The sequence below is a fragment of the Cucumis melo genome, chromosome 8, assembly GCF_025177605.1.
Source record: "Cucumis melo cultivar AY chromosome 8, USDA_Cmelo_AY_1.0, whole genome shotgun sequence".
NCBI lineage: Eukaryota > Viridiplantae > Streptophyta > Magnoliopsida > Cucurbitales > Cucurbitaceae > Cucumis > Cucumis melo.
This window is the reverse complement of record NC_066864.1, coordinates 22,226,586-22,242,671: the sequence shown is the minus strand read 5'-3', so window position 1 is coordinate 22,242,671 and position 16,086 is coordinate 22,226,586. Positions and strand designations below refer to the sequence as shown.

The following is a 16,086-nucleotide window of genomic DNA, read 5'->3' as shown; positions in this document are numbered from 1 at the left end:
AAAATAACATCAAAAAGCTTAATGGATAGCTAAGAAAACCTTTTCTATCCATGTTTTGATTTGTGTAAGGTCTATGTTAATATTCTCAAACCTCTACCCCTTCTCAATCAGAGTTATCATTTGGGTCTTCATCTGCTCCAAGAATTCTTGCATTGAAAATAGGGTTATACACATACAAGAATATCAAACAAACTTCATTATATTGGAAGACAGTGTTTTAATGTTTACGTGTACTTATACTTCAAAAGACTTACTGAGAGCCATTGGCCATGACATCCTGCATGATAATCTCAAAGATGTCCTGAAGAACATTGATAATTTGTGACCCACCAACTTCATTTTCACCATCACGCTGTCAAAGAAAATACTTGATTAAATGTACACAGTTAATCAAGTTCATGCCATCAGTCTATCAAAGGTACCATCATCGTCGGTAACATTGTTTTTAATACAATAGACACATACCACCAAAAGTTTTAAAAATTTCTCTAGTTTCTCACTAAGCGAAGGAAGACCACTCATCCTGAAGTTGCTTAAGAATTTTTGCTGATGTATGCTAAGTTCTACTTCGTGGCAAATATCCCACACAATTCTGTTTTATAAAAGAAAATATCAATTTATCCTGAGAAGTGATAGCAGGAAAGGCAGTATTGAGACTATATAAAAATAAAACGTTGAATATGATATCATGATCGCCTTACCTCTTGTCTTCTTCATCCTTCAAAAGTGCAGCTACTATATCCCTGAGTGTCTCATAGCATTCTATTACTGCAGAATACATACAATCATTACTTTTAATCTTCCTGAATAAGTGATCAGCATCTTCCTTTCCTTTTAAAGACTTTTGCCATATCCAATGCTATTGGAATCTAACGTATAATTAGCAGAAAGTGAAGTAAGTCACCTAAATAGTTTTCTTACAAGTCTTCAAGGATCTTTTTATACCTTACTAGCAAGCAAGAAAGGAGGCCATTGGACTACTGAGACATCGTTTGAAGAATATGGAACAAGTAGTAAATCTCTATCCCTGCATGAAAGTTCGAGTCAAAAGAAATGTAGGGATCTTCCAATTTTTATATCAATTGAACTTGATTGAGGTGATGACCTATTACTGATCAGGTCCTCTTGGCGCATAGTTAGTATGAACTCATTCCACACATGAAAGGAGTTGGTGACATTCTTCCTTACTAGTGATTCATCCTGTGATGGAAGAGTACATTTTATACAACAAAATGAATAACTAGAGTAATGGCTAGAAGTCATTAATTATAAGCTGAACGTATAGCCTCCTTAGATAGAATTAGAACGCACTAAACAAGTTAAACTATTCTTAAAAAAGACATTTTAGAAATTTGACATTATTTGACCAATTACTCAACCTCTAAGTAATGTTATGATCATTAGTTTTTTACGGTATCAAGTTCTTTCCCTTTGAATCTCTATTTGATGATGGAACTAGTCATTCACTAAAAGTTAAATAATAGAAAATATCACATGGTATATAAAGAGTAGTTAATTAATAGTTAATGAAGGAATGACAAACAAGATCGTATAACTTTTTCTGAGCCCCATTCCAAATAATTGTAATGGATGCAAAGCAATCAATCTTCAATGTATAACTTATTCAGTCAAGGAACCAGAGCTATTAAAAGGATCCAAATTTATTAAAAGGATTTATCCAATTTGAGTAAAAATTTATTGAGAAGAGCATGAAGAAAATCCATAAGCTAGAAAGAATGTTAATGGTTGTATGTACTTACAAGTCTATATGTTGGTTGCCAAAAGAACAAATAGGATGTTGAATCCTCAATGGATGGCTACCAAATGTACCTCAATTAGTCTCACAAGAAAGTATTTGATTCTACTATATTTGGTGGTAAAAAAACTAATAAAATGTTAAATTCTAAATGGGTGGCACCATAACCTAAACTCATTTCCTATAAGTTACTATTTGCATTGACTCTCGGTATTTTACAAGTATTCCTATTTAAATACAAAAGCAAAAAAGAAAAAAAAACAAATAGATTAATAGTATTTATGATATCAGTAAGATACTAAAACCAAATTAATGATTGATGGGAAAATCACCTTTACATAGTAGTTGAATGCTAGCTTATTGATTAGCAGCAGAATCCAAAACAGTGAGTACCTGAACCCAAGAAAGTTTTGTCAACAAAACAAGTAATGCAAAGGGGAAAAGATACCAAAGCAGAAAACTCAAATAACCAAAAAGCAACCTAGCATAAGATCCTTAACCTAAAATCGTAGTCACAATTTGCAATGCTACAACTGTAGCAGCACTTGAGTGGAACTTCCCTCAATCCTTGTGATAAATTGGAAGTAAAGGAATTAATACATAAAGGTATACTTACTTCAGTAATGAGAACATGTCTTCATGCATATGTCTCTTCCTATATAAAGTTTAGGCTGCATTGTGGCCAAACTAAACCTCAGACAAGAGCATCAAGAGAACTAGAGTTGTAATATGAGATGAAAAGTAAAAGCAGAGCCAGACCCAGATTCAAAGCATCTAAACAAGCAAACAAGGAGTTCAATTGATGGTAAGGAATGTTAAACATACTGACCTAAGCCCACCACATAAGCAATAGGATAATTCACCAATTCGAACGCTCCATCTTTTTTCTCAATGGCCTCCACTTCAACTTTAAATTCTCTCTGCTTGTCCCCTATATAGAAGCAACTTAAACTTGAAAAGAACAATCATCAATACAATAGTACAATTAATGTTTCAAACTCCTAAATTCTTTACAGATTAATGAAAAGTTTCTTCTCAGCAATCTCAATTCCATTTATCAGTCTGCCTTTATAGACAACCCCATAACCTCCTTCACCAAGCACATTGTCTGCAGCAAAACGATTTGTGGTAAATTCTAGATCCCTGAGTGTAAACCAATGACCCCAACCAAGATGTGAAATTTCAGGCAAGCCAACGAGAGGAGTGGTAGTCACAAGGCCTCTATTCCCTCCATATGACATTGAAGACTGTTTTCTAACAGTACCAGAGCTTCCTTCTTCTCCTGAATGTGAGCTAAAAACCCATTCATGATGATAATTGAAGCTGCATTGGCTCATGTTATCAGGATCACTAGACTTGCTCATACCCAAATGACCAATCATCTTCTCTACATTCTTCTCACTTGATTTATCATTAATAGAAATATAAGATGATTGTGGTCAGCGGATTGAGTAGTGATTCCGTCCACCTTAATATCCTTTGAGACATTTGGTATTTGAGAAATAAAGAAGTTTTCTAGGGATCTCCTTGTTTGTCTTCGAAACATCACCCATACAGATAAGATACCAAGAATCAAAACAATAAATGCACAAACACATAAGCAGATCAAAACCCATAGGGACAAACCAAAGAAGGGTGTTTTCTTTGACATATATTCAAAGTACTACTACTTCCAAAGACGGCTGATCCTCAAGATGGCAAAACTATGAGCGTCAGGCCCCTAAGTTCCAGCCACAGATAAATCAAGACATTTTAACCTGATAAATAGATAAAAGGCATCATGCAGTTTCAAATTATAGGTAAGAGATTCCTGAGAGAATTTAGTATCAGTAACACAGATTACTCAAATTTCTTCACAGTTAGAGAGTCATCGAAAACAAAAATTACAAAACAAGCAAAATCCATGAAAGATTGCAATTTCCTTGACAAATCCTTAAAATATGTTGCAAAAATCCAGTTAATAGAACAAAGAAAAAGGGAAAATAAGACGGTTAAGGAAAATGCTTTACATCTTCATTGGGCATTCAACTGGATTCTGTTCTTTCCAAACAAAGCCCATATGATACTCTTATGTACAAGTCATGATGACTAAGAAAGCAAAATAAATCCAATGCCCCGTTATAGAAGAAAACCCATAGTAATAAACCACCAATCAAGAAATCAAAAGAAGTAAATCTATTGAAAAAAAAAGTCTAATAGGTTTCAAAATAAGCATAAGCAAAAGAATCATGCAAAAGCGAAAGTCAAATAGAGTTAACATTGACGTGGTCTCTCTGGTCAGCACGAACATTACGACGACTAGAAGTATTTTCATCTTCATCTTCATCATCCGAGGAGTTGAGTAATTCAGCTTCATTATGTTCTCGGGCTGCATCATCTGACCTTTCTTTCTGTTTTTGCTTCTGTTGGCGAGTACCGATATGCTTGCTTGTTGTTTGTCTTCCTCCACTATGTTCATAAGGTGAAGGTACTTGTTTCTAATGTTCATCAAAGGATTACTCTCAACCACGGAACCCCTTTTATACCCCTCTTTCAAGACAACCATGTAGGTTCCAGCCTTACTTGATATGTAGAATATCCCTAGATGGTGAAGCAATGCTCTCTTAAACCAAAATACTCACCTATACACAATATATTTTCCTTCTCAGTCTTCTTCGTGACAAGCATATGAAGAAGCTCATGTAAAATCGCAACAGTCCACTTTTCAGATTCATCATTATTAGGAGAAAGATGTGATGCATTTTCATAGGGAGAGATGTAAGGTAGCTTTTGCCACTCATCCACCCATTTCTTGAACTTATCCATCTCAAAACCGTTCGAGTATTTCATAGGAAAAGTAATATGCATTCCTTTATATGTATCAAACTTTACTTTTGCAGCCATCTTCTCTACAACTGAAGTGGTCAATTCATTGTTCCAACATACCAATTCCAATACCCGCGTATCACCTAATCCAGATGCAAAATTTTGATGTCCTACAACTTTGAAGTAATCTGGAAAATCAGGAACTATACTTTGAACATAATCTTTAGGAAGACCCAAGTCCCATTTCAATTGATCAACGACACTTACAGTTACTTTATTAACTCTTGATAACATTAAGAGTTTCACAAGTCGATCTGCAGCTAATTGTCTACAAGTTGAAGTTTGATACATTAGTTGTTCTGCATCAAGTTCAAGAACTTTAGAGGTTAGCTTGACATGAGGTTGAATTCCAATGTCTCTAGGAAGAAATTCTTCAAAAATGGAAGGATATTTTCTGTTCAAATCAATAGGACGAGTTGAAATTCTTAGAATTTCCCTTTTTTGAGTTTTGACGGAAACTGGAACAGACTTAGATGGCTCTGATTTTATAAAATCTTATTACTTAAGCTATTACATAAAGAGTTTTAAAAATTATTGAGCATTGCTTGAATTTTGTCCGTCCATCTTCAAATTCAACCATATATATTATGTATATGGTGAATGGATTGAAGGCAGACTGAAATTTTGTAGTATCTGTTATCAGTTATATTGTTGAGATTAGTTTAGTTTTTATTATTCTGTTGTGAGTCTGTTAAGAATGAGTTACTATAATTACACAAAAATAAATAAAAGAGTGAATGAGAAATTACTTCACAAATTCTAAAAATAACGGTATCAGAGCATATAGACTCACATCACAATCTCCTCCTTTGTTCATAAACTTTTTTCTTCTCTTTCTTCTCCCCCAATCCATGGCTTCCTCATCAAAGAGTTTATCGAAGGAACTTCATCTTTGCTTTTTCTTCTGATGAAAATTTGCAATCTCATCTCAATCAGACTTGATTCTTCAAATAATGTTCTTTGAAAGTTCCAATTTTCCTTAACATGGAGAGCACACAAACTCTCCAATTTCGGTCATGGATCTAATCCTGCACCTTCTATACGAATCACAAATCCATCGTCATCTGCAACGACTGAATCCACTTCGATAAATACACTTATACCCTCACCTACCATTGCTAAAGATAATGCACTCATGATGTTGATCAACGCTACCTTATTTCCTGAAGCCTTCACTTACATTGTTGGTTGCACATTTGCATATGAGGTATGGACTACCCTTAAAAAGCATTATTTCTCAAGTTCTCAATCAAATATTGCGACTCTCAAAATAGGTCTTTAGTCAATTTCGAAGAAATTAGATTGATTCATATGTTAAACCAATCAAGGAAAATAAGGACACAGTAGCAAACTTTTTTACTCTTGATGATTAAAATCTATTGAGTTATGCACTAAATACTCCCCATAAATACAACACCTTCCACATGTCAATGAGAACTAGGTCACAGTCAATCACATTCACTGAACTACATACTTTGATGGGATCCGAAGAAACTGCCATGGGTAAACAGTTCAAACAAGAAGATATCTCCTTAAAACCTACGGTTATGTTTACAGCCACCTCGAAGTCCAACCACACTTCTTGTCCAAATTCTTTCTAAATAATGTTGGAAGCGCGTTATGAACACCCCAAATAAATAATCCCCAAATAGAATATTTGAGAGGAAAAAAAGACTTATTGGAAGACTTTTTATGTGTATTCAATTCTCACTTGGATGATTTATATTACAACATTTCAATCCTATTTATAAGATTGTCATGAGAATAACTCTTATCACAATTAAATATAACAAATTAAATCCTACATTTAACTAAGTTTAAATTAACTCTTAACATGTTAACTCTCACATCGTTTAATTTCTTAACTCTCATGCACATATAACTTATTCATAAAATATGTTTAATTTTCAACATCCTCCCTTAAACATATATATATATTTTTTAAACTCCAAGCTAAGTTCTTAAGTTGTTAAACACATTAACTTTGAGTGGCTTTGTGAAAATATCTGCAATTTGATCTTCAGTCTTCACATATTCAACTTGAACCTCCTTCCTTAAAATACAATCTCTAATGAAGTGAAATCTTGTATCAATGTGTTTGCTACGATCATGGAACACAGGATTCTTTGTTAAAGCAATTGTTTGACTTATTGTCTACATTGATCACAGTTAGATCATCTTGCAAAATTCCAACTGTCTTTAACAAATTTCTTAATCAAATTGCATGACAAACACATGAAGCTGCAGCAACGTATTCTGCCTCACAAGAGGATAATGTCACAATAGGTTGCTTCTTAGAACTCCAAGTAAATGCAGTATTACCAATGAAGAAAACATATCCATTAGTGCTCTTTCAATCATTAGTATCTCCAGCCCAGTCACTCTCACAATAGCCTTCAAGCTTGAATTCTTTAGATGAAAAATAAAACAACTCAGAGCCAAGCGTACCTTTCAGGTAACGAAGAATTCTCTTTGCCACTTTCAAATGAGTAGTTGTAGGAGATTCCATAAATTGACTCACCAATCCAACACTGAAAAGAATATCTAGTCGTGTGCAAGTCAAGTATCTCAAACTCCCAACCAAACTTTTGAAATATGAAGGATCAACATCATCTCCTTCTTCATGTTTGAACAATTTGGTCCCAGTTTCAATCGAAGTTGTGACAGGCTTAGAATTGATCATATTGAACTTCTCTAGAATTTCTCTAGTATATCATTCTTGAGATATGAAAATATCTTCCTCTGACTGCTTCACCTTAATGCCAAGATTATATGACATCAGTTCTATATCTGTCATTTCAAATTCTTGGGTCATCGCCTTCTTGAGATATTTAAACATACTTGCACAATTTCCTGTAAAAATTAAGTCATCCACGTACAAACAAACCACCAAAATATCTTCATGACCATGCGCCTTAATATAAAGAGAATGTTCATAAGGACACCTCAAATACCCATTATCAAGGAACAATATTTATTGATTCTGCTATTCCACATTCTTGGTGCTTGTTTCAATTTGTATAATGCCTTCTTCAATTTTAGAACTTTATCCCCTTGGTCTTTCACAGAATAACCAGGAGGTTGTTCTAAGTAGACTTCTTCTTCTAGATATCCATTCAAAAATGCTGATTTGACGTCCATCTGAAAGATCTTCCAATTATTTTAAGTAGCAAAAGCAATTAACAAGCTTATGGTTTCCAAAAGAACAACGGGAGCAAATACTTAAGAAGTAATTAATGTCTTTTCTTTGAGAATATCCTTTTGCAACTAATTTTATTTTGTATCTCTCCACTTCTCCCTTTTCATTTCTTTTTATCTTGAACACCTATTTGACACATACTACTTTCTTTCCATTTGGAAGAGTAGAAAGTTCCTAAGTATCATTCTTTTTTATGGCTTTTATCTCTTCATCCATAGCAATCTTCCATTTGTCATTTTGCAAAGCTTCTTCAAAATTCAGAGGTTCACTGTCACCAAACAGACAAAAAAGAGTAAGTTTATTAAAACTTTGACTTAACTCTTCAGTTTCATCATATATGTCTCGTAAGCTTCTCATGCCACGAGGCCCTTCACTTGAACTTGCAGATGATGAAGATGTGCTTTGTTGTTGAGTAATTGGCGATGTTGGTGTTGTTGATGGAGAAGCAATGTCACTAGGCTCATCATGATCGTCGGGAAAAAACAAAAATTTGTAATCTTCTGGTTCGTTATTCCAATTCCATGATGCTTATTCATTAAACACAACATCTCTACTTACGATCGTCTTCTTTGTAATAGGATTATAAAGCTTGTAGCATTTTGAGCTTGCATCATAGCCAACAAAAACATATTTCTCATTTTTATCATCAAGCTTACTACGCTTTTGATCAGGTATATGCGAATAAGTCATGCATCTGAATACTATCAAATGAGCAATGGACGGTTTTCTTCCTGTCCATGCTTGTTAAGGACTTTTGTTCCATAAGCTTCTAGTAGGGGAACGATTTGACAAGTACACTGCACATTCAACAACCTGTGCCCAAAATTCTTTTGGCATCTTCTTGCACTTTAACATATTTTGAGCCATGTTAATTATTGTTCGGTTCTTCCTTTCAACAACACCATTTTGTTGAGGAGTAAATGGAACTGTCATAGATCGACGAATTTTATTTTCTGTGTAAAAAGTTTTGAATTCATTTGAAGTGAATTCACCTCCCCTATCTGATCTCAAAGCAATGTAATAACCACTTTCTTTTTCAACAAGAGCTTTAAATCTCTTAAACATGTCAAATACTTCTGATTTCTCCTTGACAAAGTAAACCCAAGTTTTTCGGGTGAAAGCATCAATAAATAATAAGAAATAGTTATTCTTACCAAAAGAACTTGGTTTGATTAGTCCACAAAGATCGGTGTGAACTAACTCCACTGGTCTCTTTGCTCTCGAAGATGATTCTTGTGGAAAACTCTTCCTTGATTGTTTGCCATGAAGATAACCTTCACAAAGTTGATCTGGATGTTTGACATATGGTAACCCTTTCACCATGTCCTTCCTGGCTAATAATCTCAAGCTATCAAAGTTCAAATGCCCGAATCTCAAGTGCCAAATCCAATTGGGATCTTTCAAACATAACTTTAAACATTTAGCAACATTAGTTTGAATGTTTAATAAAAACATTCTATTTTTCGCCATTTGCACTTTAGCAATTATTTTGTCATGATTATCTCTTATCAAAAGACTATAATCCTTCATCAAAATACTATAGCCTTTCTCTAAGAGTTGTCCCAAACTCAAAATGTTGTTCTTCATATTAGGCACATTATAAACATTAGCGATAAACTCATGCTTCCCATTCTTCAAATTGATCAACATTTTACCTTTTCCTTTAACTGGAATTTTTGTGGCATCACCAAATACGATATCACCACCAACAAATTCATCAAACTCCACGAACATTGATTTACTTCCACACATGTGATTACTTGCACCACTATCGAGATACCATGCACTGTTTTCACATGTTTTTGCACCTTTGCATGCTAGAAACAATGAGGAATCACCGCTTTCTTCATCTTTCTCAGCATAATTTGCATTTTCTTCAACTTTATTTCTGCATTCCTAAGAATAATGCCCAAATTTATGACAATTATATAACATTCAACCTGTCTTTTTTATACCTTCTGTCATTATTTGATCTTTCTCTACTTGACCTCGAATAATGTTGTCTTCCTTGACCTTTTGATGAATTTGAGTTTAAATTACTCTTATCAAATTTTCTTTGACTATAGCTTCCTCGACCTCGATCTCCACGTCTACGATTACCACCACGTCCTCGACCTCGATTGCCTTTTTCTAGGATGTCTTCCTTGTCTTTTAATTTCAACTTTGACTGAAAAAGTTGCTCAGCCATCTGCTTGTTCTTCTTAAGAAGCTTCTCTTCAAGGGCTTGTAAAGAACCCATAAGTTGATCAATGGACATTGTACTCAAATCCTTTGATTCTTCAATAGCTACAACGATGAAATTAAATTTTTCATCCAATGAGTAGAGTATATTTTCTACTACTTGCTCATCGCTTATTGTCTCACCAAATCTTTTCATTTCATTTACTACTTCTAGCAATCTTGAAGTATAATATGAAAACGATTCAGACTCCTTCATATGTAGTGATTCATAATCACCTCTCAATTTTTGAAGGTGAACCTTCTTGACTTGATCTACTCATTTATACGTATTCTTCAAAATTTGCCATGCTTGATATGCAATAGTTGCTCCAAAAATTTTCTCAAAATCGGAATCATCAATGGCTTGATAAATGACGGTGAAAGCCTTTTGATCTTTTTTCTTTGTATTTTGTAAAGCTTCTCGTTGAGCTTGATTCAAAGCTGCATCACTTTCTGGTTCTTTATAATCATTACTAACAATGTCCCACACATCTTATGAATCAAGTAGAGCTTTCATTCGAATACACCAACTACTATAATTTTCTTTCGTAAGTCGAGGTACTTGGAAGGGAACTAAATTGATGTTTTCCATTTGCAAAAACAATTTTTTAAACTCCAAACTCAAGCTCTGATACCACTTTGTTGGAAGCGTGTGATGAACACCCCAAATAAATAATCACCAAATAGAATATTTGAGAGGAAAAAAAACTTATTAGAAGACTTTTTATGTGTATAAAACTCACACTTGGATGATTTAGATTACAACATTTCAATCCTATTTATAGGATTGTCATGAGAATAACGCTTATCACAATTAAATATAACAAATTACATCCTACATTAACTAAGGTGAAACTCTTACTAAATTAACTCTAACATTTTAACTCTCACATCCTTTAATTTCTCGACTCTCATGCACATATAACTTATTCATTAAACATGTTTAATTTTCAACAAATAAATCAAACACTAGAGGAAGAGATCGTTGTCATAACCAATGGTCAAGGAAGAGGTTTTGGTCGTGGTAATAATGGATCTCATTCATGTTTTGGTCGTGGAAAGGGACTTCAACAATTTCCATGACAGATAAAGAAAACTCTGTTATATGCCAAGTTTGTACAAGCTTGGTCATACAACTTTTTACTGTTATAATCGAATGAATTACTATTATCAATGTCATTAACAAGCAACCACAGTTGCAACTCAAAAACATCAATATTTCAACAATCAGAATAATCATTCTTCTCCTTGGCTGGTTGATTCCAGTTGCTGTAATGTTGATGTTAAAACTTCTGACTTTGAGAATTTGTTCATAGCAAATGAATATACAATGGAGAGGAAAACATCACAGTTGGTAATGGACACAACCTTCCCATATCTCACACAAGCAGTGGTACCCTATCTTACTCACCAAATTCTTCCTTTAATTTGTCAAACTTCTATATGTTCCTCATATATCCACAAATTTGCTCTCTATTCATCAATTATATCTTGATAATAATTGTTCTATTATCTTTGATGCTAACTCCTTTAAAATTCAACACATAACTACGGGCCACATTTTGCATCAAGGTCTAAGTGTCGATGGTCTTTATCCTCTTACTCCTCTCAAAAGCAAACCCATTGCTCATGTTGGAATCAAATCTCCTCAACTTCATTTCTTCTTTGGCAAAAATGGTTTAGCCATCCGCATTTACAAGTTCTTAATTCTATCCTTAAACATCTATGCTTACCTACTTGTACTAAACCATCTTGCTTTTGTGAATTCTATTTGTATGGAAAGATGCACAAACTACCTTTTTTCCAAACAAAATCTTCCTTTTTGTGTCCTTTCCAAGTTATTCACAGTGATGTATGGAGCCCTACCCCAGAAGTATTAATAAATGACTATAAATACTAGTTTCCTTCCTAGATGATTACTCTAAATATACTTGGTTGTATCCTAATGAAAAGAAATCTGATGATTACTCTAAATATATTTCTCTTTTCATCCTTTAAGTCAATCTCATTATTTAGCCTCCATCTCTTATTCTCTCTTTTCATTTTTCAGCTTTTTGTTTAGATTTTTAGTCATGTTCATGTGGATGCCTCAAATTTCGTTATTTAGGAGTTGTAATGTATAAGGTTAAGAAAGAATTAGGGTAGCAAAATTAATATAACAAACAAAATCATACCAACCCAAAAGGAGAGAAAACTTAGAAACCAAAATTAAATTGATATCAAATGACACGGCTCTCCTTTTTATATGTCTATATTTATATATTGTTCTTAGTCTTCCTCATTAAAAAATTTAATTAACTATTACAACCTATAAATGTCATTGTATTCTTTTTTCTTTTTTTTTTTCGCATAAATTAAAATGTTAATTTACATTAATATAACAAAATCCAAAAATATTTATGATTCGTATACAAAAAATTAAAGTCCATGAAGCCATTATTGTTTTTTCATAAATTTTAGATTTGTCCCTTGTCGGTTTTGAATATTGTAGGACCAATCTTCACTTCACTTCTCTTTCAATTTCTCACTTCTTCTTCTTCGTGATTTCTTCATTTTCTCTTCCAAAATTTCTTCCTTCTTCTTTATCTCTCATCTTTTTTTCTTCATGGTGCAAGATCTAAATGATTTTGGTATAGGATCTAAATGATCGTGTACCAATATCTAAATGATCAAGTGTTTATCCCCAAATTGACAAAGATAGACCACTATCACTAATAGATAGTTTAGATTTGGTACAAGATCGTTACTAGGTTAAAGGTACAAGATCATTTAGACTAGATAGAAGATCATTTAGATTTGGACAAGATCGTTTATATTTGGTACAAATTTAGATTGGGCACAAGATTGTTTATATTTGGTACCAGATCGTTTAGATTGAATACAAGATTGTTTAGACTAAGTACAAGTATACAAGATCGTTTAGACTTTGTACAATGGTACAAGATGGCTTAAACTCGGTACAAAATCGTTTTTTCACGTGTGTGTGACAGATTAATCGCGGGGGTATTTTTGTTATTTCATGTTGTGGGCTTGTAATTTTTTTCCTTTTTCAAAATTGTTTTATACATTGTAAATTTTTTCGTGCTTTATTCTATTTTTTAAAAACCCCTAAATTAAAACATCATAAAATTAAATAAAATTAAGACAATTAAATATATATAACAGAAGACATTGATTTTTTTAATTTTTAAATGAATGTAAAACGTTGATACATATATTTTAATTTACATTTATTGTTTTTAGTTATGGATCATTATTAAAAAGAAAAATAAAATGATCATATATTTTTTTAAAGGTCTTTTCTCAAAAATTAACTTCGGGTGGGGATATGAAGCCAAAATTTCTTATCCTAAAAAAGATATAGATGTCAATTAAGCTAAAATCATATGCTATTTATATTTTTTAATTATTAAAAATATAATTATAAATTTTCCTAATATCAGTGATAAATGAACCAAAGATAAAACACAATCTATAAAAGAATTGAAATTTCAATACAGATGGATTTAAATTAATTGTTTAGTAACAAACTAAAACATAATTGGTAACAGACAAAACAATAATTTTTTTTATACATACAGTTAATTGTAAACTAAAAAATAAAAAAATAAAAAAGATAGGTGGTCAGGTTTTAAATTCAAGACCATTGTTAAATATATATATATATAGAAAGTTGGTAATTTGTTCATTTAAATTACAAATTAAATAAAAAATAAAAATGGAGGTTTTGAACTCAAAACTAGATATGTCCACAAATTTTTACACCAAGAACGAGATGGGGATATCGTGGGGATGTAGTTTCCCTTTTCTTTTTTTGCTTTTTCACTTTTGATAAATAAACATAAATAAATATAAATACATAAATAAATAAATAAATATAAATAAGTGTGTATATATATATATTATGTACATACACACATATATTATGTACATATATTATATATATATATGTACATACACACATACATATTTATTAATGTGTATATAAACATATATATGTATATATTTTTCACTATTAGAAAAATGAGTTTTAATGACACAAGAAATCAAGAAAAAAAAATGATAGAGTAGGATAAAATGTGTTGTTAAAAATATAAATATGGAATTTTTATTGATACAATTTTATTGACATAATTTAATTTTTCTTGACAAAATTTATGCACCGTGAATTAACAAGTCATTGAATAATTACCTTAATAAAAAATAATTATTTCCAAACAAATTCCCTTCCCTCTTGTAAATTCCATAAAACAACCTTGGCATTTTTTTTGCATCGTCATGTCTCTCTCAAATCCTCGCAAGTTTCCCTCTCTCTCACAGATGCTTCAACCGCCATTTGAAAGAGCCCACCAAACTGTCCAATGCCTCTCCTCCCTCCTCCATCCGTTTCACATTGTCGTCATTCCTCCATCTAGTTCATTAGTTAAGGCTCACCAAACACCAAGTACGACCTTTCTCCATCTCAACTTGCATGTTCGTGTATATTCCTTCCTAAGTCGTTGACTATTTTGACCATCTCATAAAATAAGTGGAAAACATTCCATCAATTAGACTATTTTGAAGAAAATCTTCACCTAAAAAATGTGAGGAATTAGTACAATTTCTCAAAATTTGTCATAATAATAGCCTTCTAACAAAGAGATTTTTTTAAAACATTAATTAAAATCATTTTTTTCTTGGGATCAAATCTTGGACTCTCAAAGATGTAATCCCTCACCTCAAGAATTCTAGAAAATCGGACTCCCAAATTTTCTAGATTCCGTTGTAGGATTTTGTTTAGGAAAAATGGTATAATTTATTAGAAAATATTGATTAAAAAATCTTATGAAATCATAAATTAAATTTTGAACGTTTAAAAAACATAAAAAAAATTGTAACTTTAAAAGAAATTTTTTTTTAAAATGATTAAAAGAAAATAGTTTTGTGAAATGTTTTAAAACTTGGATAGTTTTAAGTTAGAAAGATTTTAAAACATTGAGAATTTTAATTACAAATAGTTGAAAATTTCAAATAGGAAACAAAATGAAGCTTATAAAGTAGAAATAAACAAGAGTAAATAAGCATCGTAATAAATTACGCAAACATAAAATAACATATTGAGATATTAATAAAAACATATTGGGCATCGATCTCGAACTTACAAAGAATCGATTTCCGCACCTCAAGAATTCTAAGAAATTAGATTCCCAAATTTCCTAGATTCCATCATTAGATTTTTTTAAAGAAAAAATAATTTAAAATGTTAACAAACCTAAAAACTATTAGTAATAACATATTAAATTAACCACAAAAGAAGGGAAGAAAATACAATATTAAATAATATATAATAAGAGCAAGAATATATTAAAGAAGCAATAATAAAGATGAGAAAAATATTAAAGAAGAAATAATCAACGATATAAAAAGAAAAAAAATAAAAATGATAATTATATATATATATATATATATATATATATATATATATATGTATGTATATAAAGTAAAGGTACAATATATAAAAAATAAAGCTTAAGAATAATTTAACAAATGAAATACTTGATAATAAATAAATAAAAGATAAGTACAAGGTATGAAGAAATAAATAAATAAAATTATCACAAGATAATAAATAAATAATTACAAGAGAAAGAAAAGTAAAAAAAAAAAAAGAATAAAAATAATAAGTAAATATTTAATCATTTGATATTTCTTTCTTTCTTTCATTTTTTTTTGTACATTTTTCATGGTAGCGTGAAGAAAGATAAATAAAAGAGTGAGAATAGTAAGAATAAGAAAAAAAAATAAAGAACTTTGAAGAAAAATTGAACAAAATAATAAGAAAAGAAAAAAAAGAAAAGAGAGATTGAAATTCCAACACACTAAATTTACTTGTTGTTTGAGGTGTGGATCATTAGGACCAAAGCCCTACCATACACCTTCAACTAAGTTAGAGTTTTTTTTTTTTTTTTTGTGTTGGATTATTGGCATTGTAGGGAGATAGATGAAGATTTAGAGAAGATAAAAATGGATGTTGTAGATTTTTTGGTTTTTTTAAGAAGATATGAAG

The 16,086-nt window shown here is 31.5% G+C and overlaps 1 protein-coding gene and 1 pseudogene across 1 annotated transcript; both read right to left on the bottom strand.

The window, feature by feature from the left end:
* Window positions 1-103: 103 nt before the first annotated feature.
* LOC103486187 (probable receptor-like protein kinase At2g42960) lies at window positions 104-3,407 on the bottom strand (annotated as a pseudogene).
* A 69-nt stretch (window positions 3,408-3,476) lies between these two features.
* Window positions 3,477-5,737, bottom strand: LOC127150696 (protein WHAT'S THIS FACTOR 9, mitochondrial-like). The gene is made up of 4 exons (XM_051089198.1): window positions 5,656-5,737; window positions 4,378-5,100; window positions 4,045-4,336; window positions 3,477-3,513 (listed from the first exon to the last, which is right to left on the bottom strand). Exons 1-4 carry the CDS (start codon window positions 5,735-5,737, stop codon window positions 3,477-3,479), a joined length of 1,134 nt encoding a protein of 377 aa, XP_050945155.1.
* Window positions 5,738-16,086: the final 10,349 nt, after the last annotated feature.